Source organism: Lissotriton helveticus, chromosome 6 (genome assembly GCF_964261635.1).
Source record: "Lissotriton helveticus chromosome 6, aLisHel1.1, whole genome shotgun sequence".
In the NCBI taxonomy this organism is placed as follows: domain Eukaryota; kingdom Metazoa; phylum Chordata; class Amphibia; order Caudata; family Salamandridae; genus Lissotriton; species Lissotriton helveticus.
In genome coordinates, this window is record NC_136067.1 from 1,674,820,651 (window position 1) to 1,674,836,866 (window position 16,216).

Below are 16,216 nucleotides of genomic sequence, written 5' to 3' on the forward strand. Positions count from 1 at the left end.
ATACTGTTAGCACGGGTAATAATCCATATACCATGAAAAGCCCTGTCATTTTATAGGACAGAGTGGCCTAACTTCCTGTCCTGCTACTAAAGTTATTATTATTATTATTATTATTATGGGATTTGATAGAGTTAAATGATTATATGTAATATAGCTGAGATTACTGGCAGACCACGTACCTTAGCATACACAGATGGACGCTCTACATCTCAGCGGATTCAGTGCTCTTGTCTTAGAAATCTCCTTCCATGAGTGTGTTTGTGGCTCATGTGCTCATCTATCTGCTAGGTCTTCTGGGCATGTAAACAACAGACCCAATCGTGTGTTATGTCTAAGTGCTAGTGCCTGGCCAAAAAGAATAACAAGGGACATTGTTGTTTGACCTTGTCGGTGGTGCTCACACCATATCCCAGAAAAAGAACAGAATGCAAAAACATAAGCAGGTTCCGTGTGAAAGTGCAATGTGGCACAAAAGCCAACATGTTTATATAGTAACGCATGCATAGGAAAATTAAACCTATAACATGTTCAGTTAGGCTAACATAGGGAAAATTAAATTGGGTCATGCAGGAAACACACAACAGTACATTGGAGGTTTTTTTGCCAACACTTGCACATAATTATATTGCCTGTTCAGGTTACAGTAGAGTTCAGAAAATAATCTAACATCTTTGTGGTTCAGCAGTCAGCAAATGGATTGATAGTCCTAATCTACCAACTTCACAAGATGATCTGAAACTGTGAACAGAGTTGTCACCATCCTGGGCCATTTAGGAGGAAAGCATTTTCTAGCTCTACCAGGTACACTTTGTTGGCAACTTTTATTAGAGGTATTTAAACCCCACATGCTTATCCTGGATCAAGAGAGTAATGAATGTTGAACTCTGATTGTGACTTTTGATGGACTGTGCTGGTCCTTTCAGGACTGATTGTGAGTCACTGCATTGTTTGACGATCACTTACATGTTGACTTGCATATCATGTCTTAAATATTGTTTACAAAATATTGCTGAATATTAACTCCAATACGGTGGTAGTTTGTGATATTTATGACATATTAGGACATATATTTATGTCAGAGGATATTCTGACAATGGTATTTGGGTCCTATATCTAGAAATGTGTTCTTATTGAAAGAATGAAGGATTTCCTTCTTCCAGGAGACATCATACCATAACATCACCCTCTCATTTCAAAGATAGTTCAGAGGCATAGTGAGAAATGTTGTGAGTTGCAGCAGCAGGAATCAATCTATCTTGTTAGGCATGTTTGGCTTTTGTGATGCTATTATGGCTATCAATTATTTTCTGCAAAAACATAAAGTGTCTTTGAGTAAATACTGTCATTCTCTACGACCCTGGATGTAGGAATTTACCCCTGACTTTAGAAAAGTGTGTGTGATTGCAAACTCAACAAAAGGTTGATGAGTAGGTATAGCAGCTGTTAACCTCCTTGATCTTAGTGCAGCATTTGATATGGTCAACCTCAATTTCCTAATCAAATGAATACACAACGCTGGTATCGCCGGGTAGCTCTAGCTTGGCTCAATCCTTTATGGTGGATAGATGATTTCAAATCCTCAACAGTGGCTGCAGTTCAGATATTATCCCCCTTCAATGCAGTGTACCACAGGGCTCTTCTCTTAGCTCTACATTAGTTAATTTATAAAAGAGGCTATTAGCTGATATCGTCCATTCATTCGGGATACCAATAGTTTCCTACGCGGACAATATGCAATTGGTCTTCTCTGTCACCCAGAATAACATCCCCCTCTCGGATTCCCTGGGTCCCTGCCTAGAGAAAGTGACTGCCTGTATGAACAACATTTGCCTGAAATTAAATGGTAATAAAACTGAACTTGTGATCCTTGGCAATAACCCTGATCCTTTAATGAATTTAGGCTGACTGAACTGCCTTGGACTCCCACCATGCTAAAAACTGCCAGCAAGAGCCCGGGGGACTGTTGGATGAGTCCCTTAAGAGTGTCTCAAAAGCAACATTCTCAAGATGCTGAGAAAAATTCTTCATCTTCTCCCCGTTCTCTCCATGAGACTTATACTCTCTCGTCTGCACTACGGTTAACTTATCTGGGTGCACCCAAAAAGACCTTACACAAACTGCAGATGGTGCAGAACCCAGCTGCCCAAATTCTGTATGCACAATGTCCCTAGACACCACTCCACTCATCAGTGCCTCAAAGCTCTTCATTGGCTCCCTGTGGAAGAGCAAATTACATTTAAATCCCTTTGCATTGCCAACAGGGCCTTCCTGGAAAGAAGTCCTCTTGATATCTGATCCCCCCCTATTTTCAGTGACACATCTTCAGATCCTCTAATGCCTTTTTGGCCAAGATCCCCCTGATCAAAAGATCTAGATGGGAAGGCCAATCCTTGTGCTACAATGAAGCCAAATTTTGGAACACCATCTCCACCTCCCTGAGGTTGATCTCGAACGAACTAGTGTTCCGTATGTCACTCAAAACGTGGTTATTCCAGACAAGCCCCCCTGTTAGATCTGGGGGTCTCTAGTTGGCAGAGGTAGGTACCAATGTCCAAATAGGGGCCCTTGCTTCGAGTCAGGGTAAGGGGGATACACTCTTTAGATAACCCCTTCTCACCTCCTTGGTAGCTTGGCACAAGCAGACAGGCTTATCAAAGGCAATGTGTAAAGTATTTATACCAACACTGAGAGTAACACAGTGAAAACACCACAAATGGACTCCACACCAGTTTAGAAAAATAAAGTATCTGTATCTAAACTACACAAGACCAAAATGACAAAAATCCAACATACACAGTTCAAGAATATGATTTTCAAGAGTTCCAGCGTTTGCGTAAAAAAAATCCACAGTTGCATCATGTTTGGCCCAAAGTACCTGTAGTTGCGACAAAAGTTCCAAATGGAAGCTGCACTGTTGAAAAACAAGCTATGCATCACTCCTGAGATCCTGGGGAGGCGATGGGACAGCCCCGCTGGATGCAGCGGGCGTGTTGCGACGAATCCGGTCTGTATGGGGAGGGATGTGAAATCTTGTATGGATTCCGGTGCGCAGGTTCGGTAGGAAGCGTCTCGTACAGGCACGATGCGACGATCTTCGGGACGGCGACGATCTCAGGTGCGGCGGCGGTGCGTGGCGCAGCATCGATCTTCTCTCGCGGCTCCTTGATGCGATGGCTCTGCGACGATGTTCACAGCGACGTATTGCAGTCCGCAAGCAAGCGGTGAGGCGATCTCACTCAGCAAAAACAGGCTCTGCAATGATACTCGCAGCGAGAGGAATCTTCCCGCTTTGGGGCGATACGTTCCGCAAGCAAACGATGCGTCCGCTCTTGCAGCGGCAACAGGCGCTGCGACAATCTCGATCTTCGCAGCGGCGGGAATTTCCTCGCACTGTCAGGGATGCGCTGCGCAATCGAGCGATGCGTGAAAATTACAGATTTTCTTTTCTCCTTGTCCAGCTCCCCAAACAGCCGGCACAACTTCCAGTTGCCCCACAATTGGATCAAGCACTCTAAGAAGGTCAGAACTCATACAGAAAAGTAGTTCAGGGTGAAGCTGGGGGTGAAGTCCTTTTGTTCCTGAGACTTCTTAACAGGAGGCCAGCTCTCGTCAGTCCCATGGAGATCTCTTCAAGCAAGTGGACAAAGCGACAGCAAAGTCCTTCCCCTCTCCTTGACAGCAAAGCAACTGCAGGTCAGCCCACAAACACACAGCAGGACAGTCCTTCCTCTTGAGTCTTCCAGCTTTCTCCTTGGCAGATGTTCCTTCTTGATTCCAGGATGATCTCATTCTCTGTAGTCTGGGTATCCCTTTTTATACCAGTCTTTCCTTTGTTCTCTGTAGGCAGAGAGGCCTTGACTTAGTCAGACCAGTTGTGGTCAGTCCTGGAGCACTTTGTTTTTCTGACGTCTTCTTTCCTTTCAGAGAGAGGGGCAGGGTCGTCAGCCACCCAGCAGGAGCTTGAGCCAGCATGGTGGAAGGCAGGCATAGCCCTATTCAGGCCCAGGTGCTATCCCCTTCCACCACTCAAGATGCAGATGCAGCTATTCAGCCGAGAGCTGACTCATCCAGCCTCCGGCGGGCTCCCCAGCCCCAATCACTCACAAACCAGACAGTCAATTCATAAATAGGCCAAGGCACTCAGAAAGGTTAGACAAGAGAACAGCCACTTTCTAAAAGTGCTGTTCTCAAACACAGGATTTAAAAACCATTCTTCCTAAAAGATGTGTTATTAAATTCTGAGTTCAGGGATACCAGACTTAAATTTTCTATCTTGCTCCTATGGGAAGATATGCAGGTAAACATTATACACAGCATTCCCCATTATACCCTATGGGCAATATAGCCCTCTCAATGGTGAAAAACAAAATTGGCAGTATTTCACTATCAGGGCATGTCACCTACATCAGGACATACCTTACCTTTCACATACACTGCACCCTGCCCAGGGGGGGTACCTTGAGCCTTCCTTAGGGGTGTCCAATGTGTACAGAAAGGGAAGGGTTAGGCCTGGCCAGTGGGGACACGGGTCAGGTCCGCATGGCAGTTAGCAACTGCACACAGGCACTGCGGTGGCAAGCCTGAGACACCATTTTAGATCTACTTTTGTGGGTTGCACAACCAGTGCTGCAGGCCCACTTGTAGCATTTGAATTCACCGGCCCTGGCACCCTCAGTGCACTTTACTAGGGGCTTACTTACACTTTGACACTGATCAGCAGTGGCAAAGTGCCCAAAGCATCTAAACCAGCAAAAACGAAATCCAGCACAGCGTCAAAAATACAGGAGGTAGAGGCAAGAAATCTGGGGAAACCACGCCAAAGATGCCAGGTCTAACACCTCCTCTGGTTCATTGTAGAGTTGCCTCGCACTAGCAGCACTCAGATGCTTAAGGGTAGCTATGTGCTATATAAGTGCTAATAGAATATAACAGAATAGAATAGAAGCCACTAGTGATAACACTAATTTCAGCAAAGTTGCTTTCAGTCACTGACATTGAAGGGTTTGCCCAACATGATGCCGGTTAAATCATTTACTACTGAACTAACTGGCTACTAAACTGACAGACCATGGCAACAAGTATTTTTCCTCAAGCACTGGTGGGTAAGAAATATCTCGAATGGTTTAAAAGTTGTTCAAGGCTCAAGAGCAAGTAATGTGACTATTGCTGGTAAAGAGCACATGATTTAGCTTATACTAAAAGTGGGACAAACTGTAGTTTCACACGTTGTCAAAGCTTACTTATTTCCAGTGCAGCATGTAATAGAGGTTGCTAGAATGACAAGTTCCAATGGTAAAGCAGCTCAAATATCTAGTTGAAATTCGATCGGTGGGGGGTTTATGGGGGAATGAAATCAGAAGTAATGATTCCCCAGTAATTCTTATTTTTTAAGGCTACCCTCTGGGTCTCACATTGAGCCCGCCCTCCCATTATATTCAAACACTGGAATTAGCAGTATCCTCAGTATCGCTAATTTAAGGGGAAGAATTAACTGGACAGTTAACTAGGAAATCATAATAAATTGAGCACACTCCACGTCTTTAAGGGCACAATTAAAAGAAAAAATTGAGTCAAAACATTCATACTAATTGCTAGTGGCTGAAGGCAATGCAAGCATTCAGTTGATCACTTTTTTGTTAGTGAACTAGCCTAAGTGGCATGGGTATTTCTTGATGTGAGATCTGTAGTTCACTATGCAATGGGGATATACTCTGTACCTGAAGCAGGAGGACCAATAACTCCAAGCCACATCCGGAGCGGCTCGTATTGCCATTCAGATGAGATCTTGTCTAGCAGTTCAGGGTGGACCATATCTTAGTGTGTTGGCATCGGCACTGATTTGAGAATTGTTAAATGTCAAATATCTTTGAAAATAATTCAGATTTACTCTGACATCCACCAATACACGAGCTATTGTCCTAATTTTCAAAACCCTAATTCCCTTCCATGCTGCTCTGTACGAGTCCACTTCACACATCTGTGGCCATGAGAAACCCTTCGGCATTAAGGATCTGTGTTATATGGCAGACTAACAGAATTGCGTGGCTATGCATATATAGATACGCATGATATTTATGTTTCCTCCTCTTTTCCTCTATGAACAGATTCATAACTTATGTTTCCTCCTCACTCTGCACCCTTAACTTAATGGGTATCCTATAGATTTTCACCTTTAGTAGAGCAATACTACAGACCTTAATGTAATGTGTTCCAGGCAAGCAGTGGTATTAGGTACTTTCTTTGAAGGTTATTAACACATATTTCCTCTTACCTTAGTGGTCCAAAACCTACAGAAGTAGCCTCCCCCGCCCCGGGCATTTGTCCGAATTCTAGAAAATGTATCAGTTCAAAAGTCTTTACTTACAGGACATCACCGGGATACAGAATAGCTTTCCCTTATGTATCTGTGCATATGCTGCCTTTGGGATAGGAGCTCTTTAAACCAAACACTTGCCAAATAATTGCCACAATACTTAACTTAAACTATCAGCAGGTGGACAGTGATAAATACAGACATTGCGTTAGTGCATCTCATAGGTGCACCCAGTTATATAGGACTGTGGACATCCAAACACTTTAACTGGACAAGGGTGTCAGAGCACTTGGTGACATCATAGATTCACAATGCTGAAGTTCAAAAGCACAGGGTGAGTATGCACTGTGTAACACCATACATGTGACATTCGACCATGCCATTGTTTGATGAGACATTGTAAAGGCTTGTAGTTGATTTATGTAACTTTAGTAATGCAAGTAATTCATGTATTTGGTATCACAGAATGCAGCAATGGAACGATGAGACATCAGAGAGGGTTGCAAATGTGCACATGTGAAAACAAATACGTTTACTGAATTGCTGTACCTTCACAAAGGTTGGCACCACACGAGTGGCATGACGTGATGCCACAAAAGCCTGTAACCTGTAGGAGTGAATCAAATTCTAGGAACAGGTTGTATAACATCGTACAGCCTAGTTTGGGTTCAAGTAACATCACTGACCTGTACCACACTGGTTTGCCAACAAAGGCTTGGAATGCATTCATGGGAGCTCTCAGAAACCTGAAACTCAGAGGTGTGACATCAAAAGCAGGAAATGAATTAATGTGATCTCTCAGAGATTTGTAACTCTCAGGTGTGATATTAAAAGCCTGGAAACAATACATTGACGTGAAGTCACTTTGGTGTGCTCCTCATGGTTGTGACACAAATACAGACTCTTTAAATGAACTCACACAAGTCTGCACATCACAGTTGTGACAACAAGGACCAAGCATGCATTGATGTAACCTCACCGAGGCTCGAACCTCACGTATGCGACAACAAATCTATTTAATTAATTGGTATGGCCTCACTTACATTTTGCATTTATAGGTGTGACAACAAAGTCACGAGAGGTAATGATATGACGCCATAGAGGCCTGTAATCCAAAGTTGTAAAAATAAAGGTTCCTAGTGATTAAGGTGACCTCACTTAGCTTGTTTCTCACTGGAGAGGCAGCAAAGACTTATAATGTCTTTATGAGTGATCTCACCTACAACTGTGGCAGCAAAAGTATGTAATCGCAACAGCATCTCTCCAATAATTCAATAGTACATACAGAGACCTATTGACATCATTCCACGAATGAAGCATCAGTTTAGCAATTTGGCAAGCACGCTGGAGAATGTTTTGAGGCTTAAATCCATAATTTACTGATCATTAAAGGGATGATATATCATGCCATGGGTAAGGTCCGGTGAATAGTACCATTAGTTAGTGACTGGGCCGAGAGAATAATCGAGCATGTTAAGGGTGGAGTCTAAAGTGTAACTGGGTGTGCTAACGTCGAGTTGTAACACATAACATGGCACGCTGTGGTTGAAGTCTGAGGACTAATATAGCATGGTAATAATATGCCTTTATGGTGTGAAATCTGGGATCCCTGCATGCTACAGACCAGACTATGTACATGCTGTCACTGTCATATTACAATGCTACAGATTATAAAGAATATTGAGTGACATTGAAAGAGTTCGGTTTATGTCGGAGCAATTAAAACAAGCATTTACAATGCAATGGTCTCGGCATTATTAAAGGTAGAGCTATTGGCATTGCTCATGACATTTTTTTTTTTTAAATTATAAATAAATGGCATTGTCATTTACATTGCCAATAGCTTAATCGTTAAATAAATGGCATTGTCATTTACAATGCCAATAGCTTAATCGCTCGCAAATGCATGACCTATTGCATTTACACCTACACAGAGCCACACACACACAAAGCCACCCACACACACATACAGAGCCACTCACACAGAGCCACAGACACTCACACAGAGCCACAGACACACACACAGAGCCACAGACACACACAGAGCCACAGACACACACACAGAGCCACAGACACACACACAGAGCGCACCACACACACACACAGACAGCCCCACACACACACACAGACAGCCCCACACACACAGACAGCCCCACACACACACACAGACAGCCCCACACCCACACACACACAGACAGCCCCACACACACACAGACAGCCCCACACACACACAGACAGCCCCACACACACACAGATAGCCCCCCACACACACAGACAGCCCCACACACACACAGACAGCCCCACACATACACAGACAGCCCCACACACACACAGACAGCCCCCCACACACACACACACAAAGCCAGGGGGCAGGGAAGCAAGCACAGCGAGGGGGCAGGGAAGCAAGCACAGCGAGGGGGCTCCTCGACATTGGCATTCACCCTTGTATAGCGCTGGCTAGACCCGCAAGTATCAGAGCGCTTTACCGTAGGAACGAAGCAAGGGAGAAACAAACTCTGTGTGCCCAATTAAAGACCACCTGGAGCACGGCGCCCTGTGCTGTTCAAAGAGATTTCAATTTTTTTTAAATGCTTCTACCCTTGTGGTTCTACCTACAAGGGAATCACCAATTCACTCTTAGGCAGGCAACAGCATTCTGGGGGTGGTAGCGCCACTATTTCCATTACACGTGTGGAACTACATGTCCCAACATGCAGAGCGCTTTGGGCTGAAAACTAGGAGTGGCTGAAAGGCACAAATGACTTCATTGTTTAAGGCAAGTGCCACCTAATACAAAGACACACTTTACCGTGGTGACTCCGTTGTGACAGGAAACATATGAAACAATGTGATTTTGTTGCTTCTGTTTGTGTTACGCCACACGAAGCCCCGTGGCGAGTGTCACGTGAAGAAAATGGCAATTTAAGCCTGCTGCTGTAGCATAGCTGTTGTAAATCCCAAAAAGAGATCTAACATGAAAATTCCAAGCTAGCTTCATGAGGTGACTGCAGCGCTATACTATGTACAGCTCATGTATTCATTCATCTCCCGATGCTAGAGACGGCATTTCCAAGCTGCTGTGCTTAGCATTCCCGAGAACTTGGCATACTTGAGCAAACACAGCTCTCTGTAGCTCAAACAGTGCAGGTTTTTCCTTATGTATGTTGGGAATTTTCTCCGATTTTATAATTGCACGAACAAAACTACAAATCCCAGAATGCAAAGGCAAACTTGTGGATGGGCCAAGTGTTGTGTTAACGTGCTTGTTTATTGATGGTGAAATTATATATGTGTCTGTTTGTGAATATTGGCAAATGAGTGACTGAGTGGGTGGGTAAATGGATGGCAAAATAGATGAGTCAGTTATTTGAAGGGTTAATTTGTGTATGTGTGAATAGGGGATTTATCGTATGGATGAAGTACTGCTGACTGAAGAATTGTGTGTTTGTTGATTGATGCTTGAGTTTACGAGCATGTCTGAATGTGTAGATTGGTAAATGATTGGGTGCATAAGTTAGTGGGTGGGTGAATTCATGGATGACTGAATGAATTTATGAGTGAGTGCTGGCCAGTAAATGGAATGATTGATGGGTGAATGAATAAGTGTGTGGATGGATGGATAAATTACTGAACAGAGGGGCGAGTGAAGAAGTATTGATGGGTGAATGAATGGGTGAGTTATTGGGTGGGTGTGGATGTGGTGGACAGATGTTTAGGTGTATGAGTGAGTGAGTCGGTACTGCACCCTAGCAGTCACTGCTCATCATCCATAGCAGTAAGTGCTGTGCCCCCATCCCAGCAATCACAACTCTATGGCCCAGGCCTCAGCAGTCACTGCTCTATCAATCTAAAACCAGCAATCTCAGTCCGCTAGCCAGAAACGTCCCCACTATTCAATCACTGCTCACAACAGTCAACCCCCATTGCCTCTCACAACAGCATGAGGTGCTCATCGTGCATGCCAGGCAACCACGGTTCTCATAGTTGTCGGCCACCACAGCGGACTCTTCCTGAACCGCCATTGTTTATTCCATGCCTGTCACTCGCCTCAGCAGTCAGCATTAACCCTTGGAGTGGCCAAGCTTCCCTCACGAGTCCCCGTCCCTGCGGCCCCTTAGACATAAACAGGTAAACAGGAGGCTCCGGGTGTGCTAAGAACAGAACAAGGATAAACGTTGCGAAGCTATTGGGGGGGGTTCAAAGGGTGTGTGACATCACCTCTGAAACCCCTGGCACTTCAGTGAATGGACATCCATGGTAGCAAACAGCACACCGCACCGAGGACACGAGACACGTCTCCACGCCCAGGTGCAAAAGTGGGCGGTGCACCCACCCAGAAGAAGCGTCAGATGCGGGCAGAGTCGACTCATCCCAACCTGTGTTTGAAGACGTCAGACGCCCAGAGCTCGGTGAATGAGATACCGCCCCCTACCCGAGAATATGAGCAGAACTCAGCAGGATAGCACGTCACAGGAGGGCCGGCACCAGCCTCCGGCCTGCGGTGGGACTCACTCTGCTGTTGGAAGACCCCAGGCAGAAGAAAGCGCTGCAAGGGCCAACAATAACTTCGTGCAACAATTCCACAAATCGTAAACTACAGCACGAAAACTGGACCAACAATAACTGCCTGCAAAAATTCCACAAAGCATTGACTACAGCACGAAAACTGTACAAATAATCCAACCGCTTTCTTACTCAGCTTGATCTGTACTTGTATCTAATTTATGTGCTAGGCTCCCTAAGGCGCTATGTTCACCATGTCGTCCTTCTGCGGCGCCCGGTTGTGAAAAAACAACCGGGCGCCGCAGAAGGACGACAGGTCCAAGGAGGAACCAGATCGACATCTTCGGTCTTTTTCTCTGCCAGGCGACCCAAGGAGGCTTTGAACAGCAAAATACTGTCAAAGCGAGAGGGAACCCCCTTCTCACCCATATAGCACCTTAGGGAGTGCTACACATAAAAACAAAAAACACTCACTGTAAATTAACCTTTTCAACTCCACACATCTTTTTCTCTGCCAGGCGACCCAAGGAGGCTTTGAACAGCAAAATACTGTCAAAGCGAGAGGGAACCCCCTTCTCACCCATATAGCACCTTTTCAACTCCACACATACTCACTTGGTCCTGAGGAAAGCCTGTTTTAAATTAAGAAAGGCCAGGCTGAAACATGTAGACCACACAGGACACTGGAGGTCATAATCCATACTCCACCGTGTCCGTCTGCCTTTTAATATGCCAACAGAGACCCAGTTTATTAAAATAGTGTTTTTACCCTCGGGTGCTGGGATTTTTTGTATGGCTTTTTAATCTTCACCTTCACACTCACCACACTGCACACTCAGTAAGTATACCAGCTCCGCAGTAATCTGGCGTCGAAGCACACCCGGGGCACGCTAGGTGCCACTGTGGTGGGCCCGATGATGAAGCATGCCACCAACTAGGTTGGTGGGTGAGGGATTTCCAAAAACCTACTGGTTTTCCTTGACATACGTACTCCATTGAGTCTTCCCTGTAAAAACCTAGCTAGTCCTTCTTGATTTTTGATATCAAAGAAAGCTGGCATTAATTTCAGTGGCCTGGTCCAGGCTCGCTTCTGCCTGTACACTGTTGTACTATTTTATGTTATCTAAGTATAGGGCCTTATTTTGTTTCGAAATGGAATTACATATTTAAGTTGTGTAAAAATGAACGACAATGCAAAAGCTCTCAATGGATCCGTAGGGGGTGAGTAGCAATCGGTTAGACCAAACACTAAACCGATCTGAGTTCTCTACAGTTGTGATGAAAACAGCAAATCAGTTACTATTCACTCAGCTTTCTGTAAAAGAACATGATTTCAGCTTTCAACTTTATAGGTTTCTATAAAAAACAGCCAGCAGCAGTACCCCATTAAGGCAGCCAGTGCAGTGCAGCAAACATGAAAAATAAAACGCCAACAAAATGAAGTACCATTTTATTTTTCATTGCTCCCAGCCCGAGCAGTATTTGGGGGCGGGCTGCTGCTGACTCTCAGCAGGGAAGTGGAGCTGTCTCCACCAGTTTACACTGCACAAGTTGCTTTGGACAGCCGTCTTGCGATGTCCAGCCTGACTTTTGCAGTGTAAACCTCTCCACCTAGCTGTATGAGACAGCTATGTGGAGAGTAGGCCCAGGCCTCCTGTGCCTGTTGGAGCGTCGAGGCAGCCCGCTCCAGCCAATCCTGGTGCTGCTGTCAGGTCGCTCATCTGCAGCCTGAGAGCAGCTTCAGGATTTACAGAAGGGGGTTGCCTGAGGCTCCATGAGGTGTGCTTTAAAGCTGAATGCAGAAGAATGAAGGAAATGCGAAGCGAAAGGCGGCTAAGTACTTTTTTTTATTATCCCTTTGCGCCACCACCCAGTTTTGTCTGTTGCCCTCCTCAAGCCCCTCCAGCGTTGAGGGTCATGACCTGCCAATGAAACCAGGCCCAGCCTAGCCTTAATTCAAACCGGCATGCCAGGACTCACGCCTGGTGATGTCCAAGACGACCAGATTCCTTTCTGCCTAACTACAGAAGAACCCACCGGCAGCGAAGAAATCCCGAGACGTGAGTTTCTGCGCTCTAGAATATTTACAGTTCAGAGGTAAACGCCCCTCCTGACCGGCTGTAGCAAAAAGGCTGCACCATTGCCTAGGCGCTCCTTCTGCCCCACGGGTCAGCATTAGGCTGTCATCATCCCCCGCCTATGTCCTGATGAAGACCCGCACTGACTCACTAGTAGTGCAGACCCTGGGTTGAAACGTCGACAATGTCCCTTGGACCAGCCCTAAGGCTCCGCGAAAAAGACGTATTCCTTTAATTTGCAGAATCATTAATTTCCAATACTTGTTTCCTGGCCACCAATGTTCTTGTACATATTTTAATCACCTTGTACATATTGTGCACCATTACTGTATCACTGAGCACTTGATGTCACTTTTATCACATATCACAATATATTTCACTTTGTGTGTTGACAGCTTTACAAAGAATGTTGGGGTATTTATAAATGATGTAATTTATAAAAAGAGACGCGATACCCCATATGGTCTTCGTGTGTGTTGCTTTGATTCAAAGTAAACATTGAATAACTCATTGATTTTTCGGCTGCTTAAGGAATATGTGATACCCGACAGAACCATTTTTTTTCTAAATACGATTGCCCAGTTTCTGAGGGATACTGAGTTACCCCATTGCTACTAAACTAGCCTTATTGCACAACACTCATCACCTACTTGGTATTGGGCATCTCAAGCCACTGTGTGAACCTGTCTCGGCAATCGCACTCACCTCCTTAATTGCAAAGAGAGATAGAGTGCAATTGGAGCCGCAAGCTTTTGACTGCAGTGCAAAAAAAAATACATCACACCAGGAGCAGTGCAGGCTGTTAGGAGGTGATGCTGGGGTCAGTATAGAGGTGTAAATGGCAAAGTAAGCTACAGAACAGGCAGCCACCTTGCCATTGCATGCAGTTTTTCTGCTGAGACTACCTCAAGCTGGTTGTTGTTGAGGAAGGCACTGGGTGCAAAGAGTTCAAAGCACTTCAGGGAATATTTACAAAAATAATGTTGGAGCATGGTGTTACGCCAAATTTAGCAACACCGTGCCCTGGTATTTTTAAAATGCAAGGATGCATCGTTTTCACAAAAATACGGCGAACCCCTATGTTTCTCCTAGTGCTGGCACTAAAAAGCTGACTAGCGCCAGCGCAGACACCCTTGCGCCATGGTACAAGGGTGCCTGCACTGCAGGGGTGATTGTTTAGGTGCAGGAAGGGACACCTTCCTCCAGATAAACAATAATGGCGATTTGCTCTTTCTATCTGCGCTGAAAAATGCATCACACATGGAAAGAGGAAAAATCGAGGAGAAATTAATAATTTATTCTCGTATAGCCTTCTAAGACCAGGACCTAGTTGTTGGCGCTGCCTCAGCCTTGTAAATCTGGGGCAGTGTAAAAATGCAATGGGTTTTGCAGTGGAACGCCCACTGCAACACCCATTTCACACCCCTTTGCCACAGAGGACTGTGGCGGAAAGGGACATATTTACAAAGTAGAGTTAAGCCCCGTTAAGTAGCTTAGTGCCACCTTGTAAATATGAGGAATGCCTCTATGCTATTAAACCGTCATAAAAAGTGATGCTCCGATGGCGTTACGTGCTTGTACATATGCCCCTTCATATGCACACTCATGCACCTAATTAATATTCAAATGTTTTTTGTGTGTGATGGGAACATATGCTTCTGTATTGGTCTTTAATGAGAATGACGATGCACACATGCAGTGGCTGCAGTTTGCTAACCTAAAGCAGCCATTGACTGAAGGGGCTGACCCAAAGCTCCTCCCTGGATTTCTTTGTTTGTCGATGGCATAAGATCTTGTTGACAGCTTAAGCTGACTGTAGCCAGCCCTAAAAAGCACAACGTATCAGCGTGTAGGTGGCTACAAAAAACATTCTATATTTATCGTTTTGTCTGTTTAAACAATCACTAAGAAATATGACTGTTTTCAGCGTAAAGAAAGGAAACCACACTGGCCCTGAAAATATGATTTTGAGCTAGAGATATGCCCTACCCATTGCATCCATCTCAGTCATCAGGATGACATGTCTGCCCACAGCACTGTTTTACAAATGTGTGGAAGCAAAAGTCTGTCTGGCAATTTGAGTTAGGGCTTCGAGTGATCAGCGTCACCCTCGCGCTTATGTCTGTCATCACGCCTGCGCGAGGAGGCCTGTCTGTGGAGCCGGGCTACTGGCAGAATCAATCCATATCACGGGGACAGATTCAGAGTGACAGGATCAGACAATTACGCTTTCACCTTGTTGGAAGACATGAGCCCTGCGCTGCCACGGCTGCTTTGCGCCTGCAGATTCTACTTACCTTCTTTAACCCTGTTATCTTATTCATCCGTAGGCCAAAGCAGCAAGCCAAGATGGCGGAGTATTGCAAAATGATTTTCGGTGATGGATTGCTTACGGACCCGCTGGAAAAATATCCAGTAAGACGGACGTGCATGCCTATTATGCCTGACAGATATCCGAGTCTAAAATTCAGTTTATACCATTGTGTTACAGTGTATATATCATAGCAAACTTTGATGAAGTGGCAGCTGTTTTTGGTGGTGAACACTTACAACGCAACTTTTACATTGCAGAGCCTTTACAACGCAACCATTACAACGCAAACTATTACAACGCATTGCTCTGGGGGGCGCTCTAGGATAGGGAATAGGTTAATTTACTATCCAATAACCTTCCCTAGTGTCCACGGGGACTGGAGTTGGAATACTAAATTAAACTATTCACTATCCAGCACCCCAAAGCACTATGCGTTGTAATGGACTGCGTTGTAATACTTACGTTGTAAAGGCATGCGATGTAAATGCATGCGTTGTAATGTCATACATCCGTTTTTGGTGCAAGGGAGGGTCCTTCATTGGTTCTGTAACTAATGCATTGGTGAGAGCAGATGGTCCCCAGGTGGTCTCCAGCACAGAGGTGTTTGAATGGTTGTGGCTCCAAAGAGGACCATTACATACAGCTTTTTGATAATTCAAGTACATGTAAGGATGTCTCAGGGTTATTTTATTGCTAGGGTAAACTGCCCACAAGGGAATCATTTAAAAGTACATACTTTGCAAAGTTAAAGTCTGTTTAGATGTCCTTTCCTGGCATCATACATTAATGTGTAATTGCATGGAACAATTAAACAGAGTAAACAAATCCCAGAGACAGGTGTATATACTGGTTGAATGCAAGAAATTATATTAAAGCACAGCACATCTTGGGGTTCAATGAGATTAGTCGCACGGCAGCTCGGTTTGCGGCAGTCTGAAAACTGAAAGTGCCACCTGAGTTCTAAGCCGTCGGACTAATGATACCCTTTTTGGCAGTTTACCCTATCAA

At 44.9% G+C, this 16,216-nt stretch overlaps 1 protein-coding gene across 2 annotated transcripts in view; it reads left to right on the forward strand.

Annotated features, from left to right (window-relative positions):
• The window catches only part of PLCB1 (phospholipase C beta 1), a 2,228,480-nt gene that overhangs the window by 1,486,538 nt on the left and 725,726 nt on the right, over positions 1-16,216 (forward strand). For both annotated transcript variants that reach the window (XM_078649524.1, XM_078649525.1), the window contains exon 13: positions 15,225-15,309. In XM_078649524.1, the coding sequence (XP_078505650.1) occupies positions 15,225-15,309 (85 nt within the window). The remainder of the gene's footprint in view (positions 1-15,224; positions 15,310-16,216) is intronic.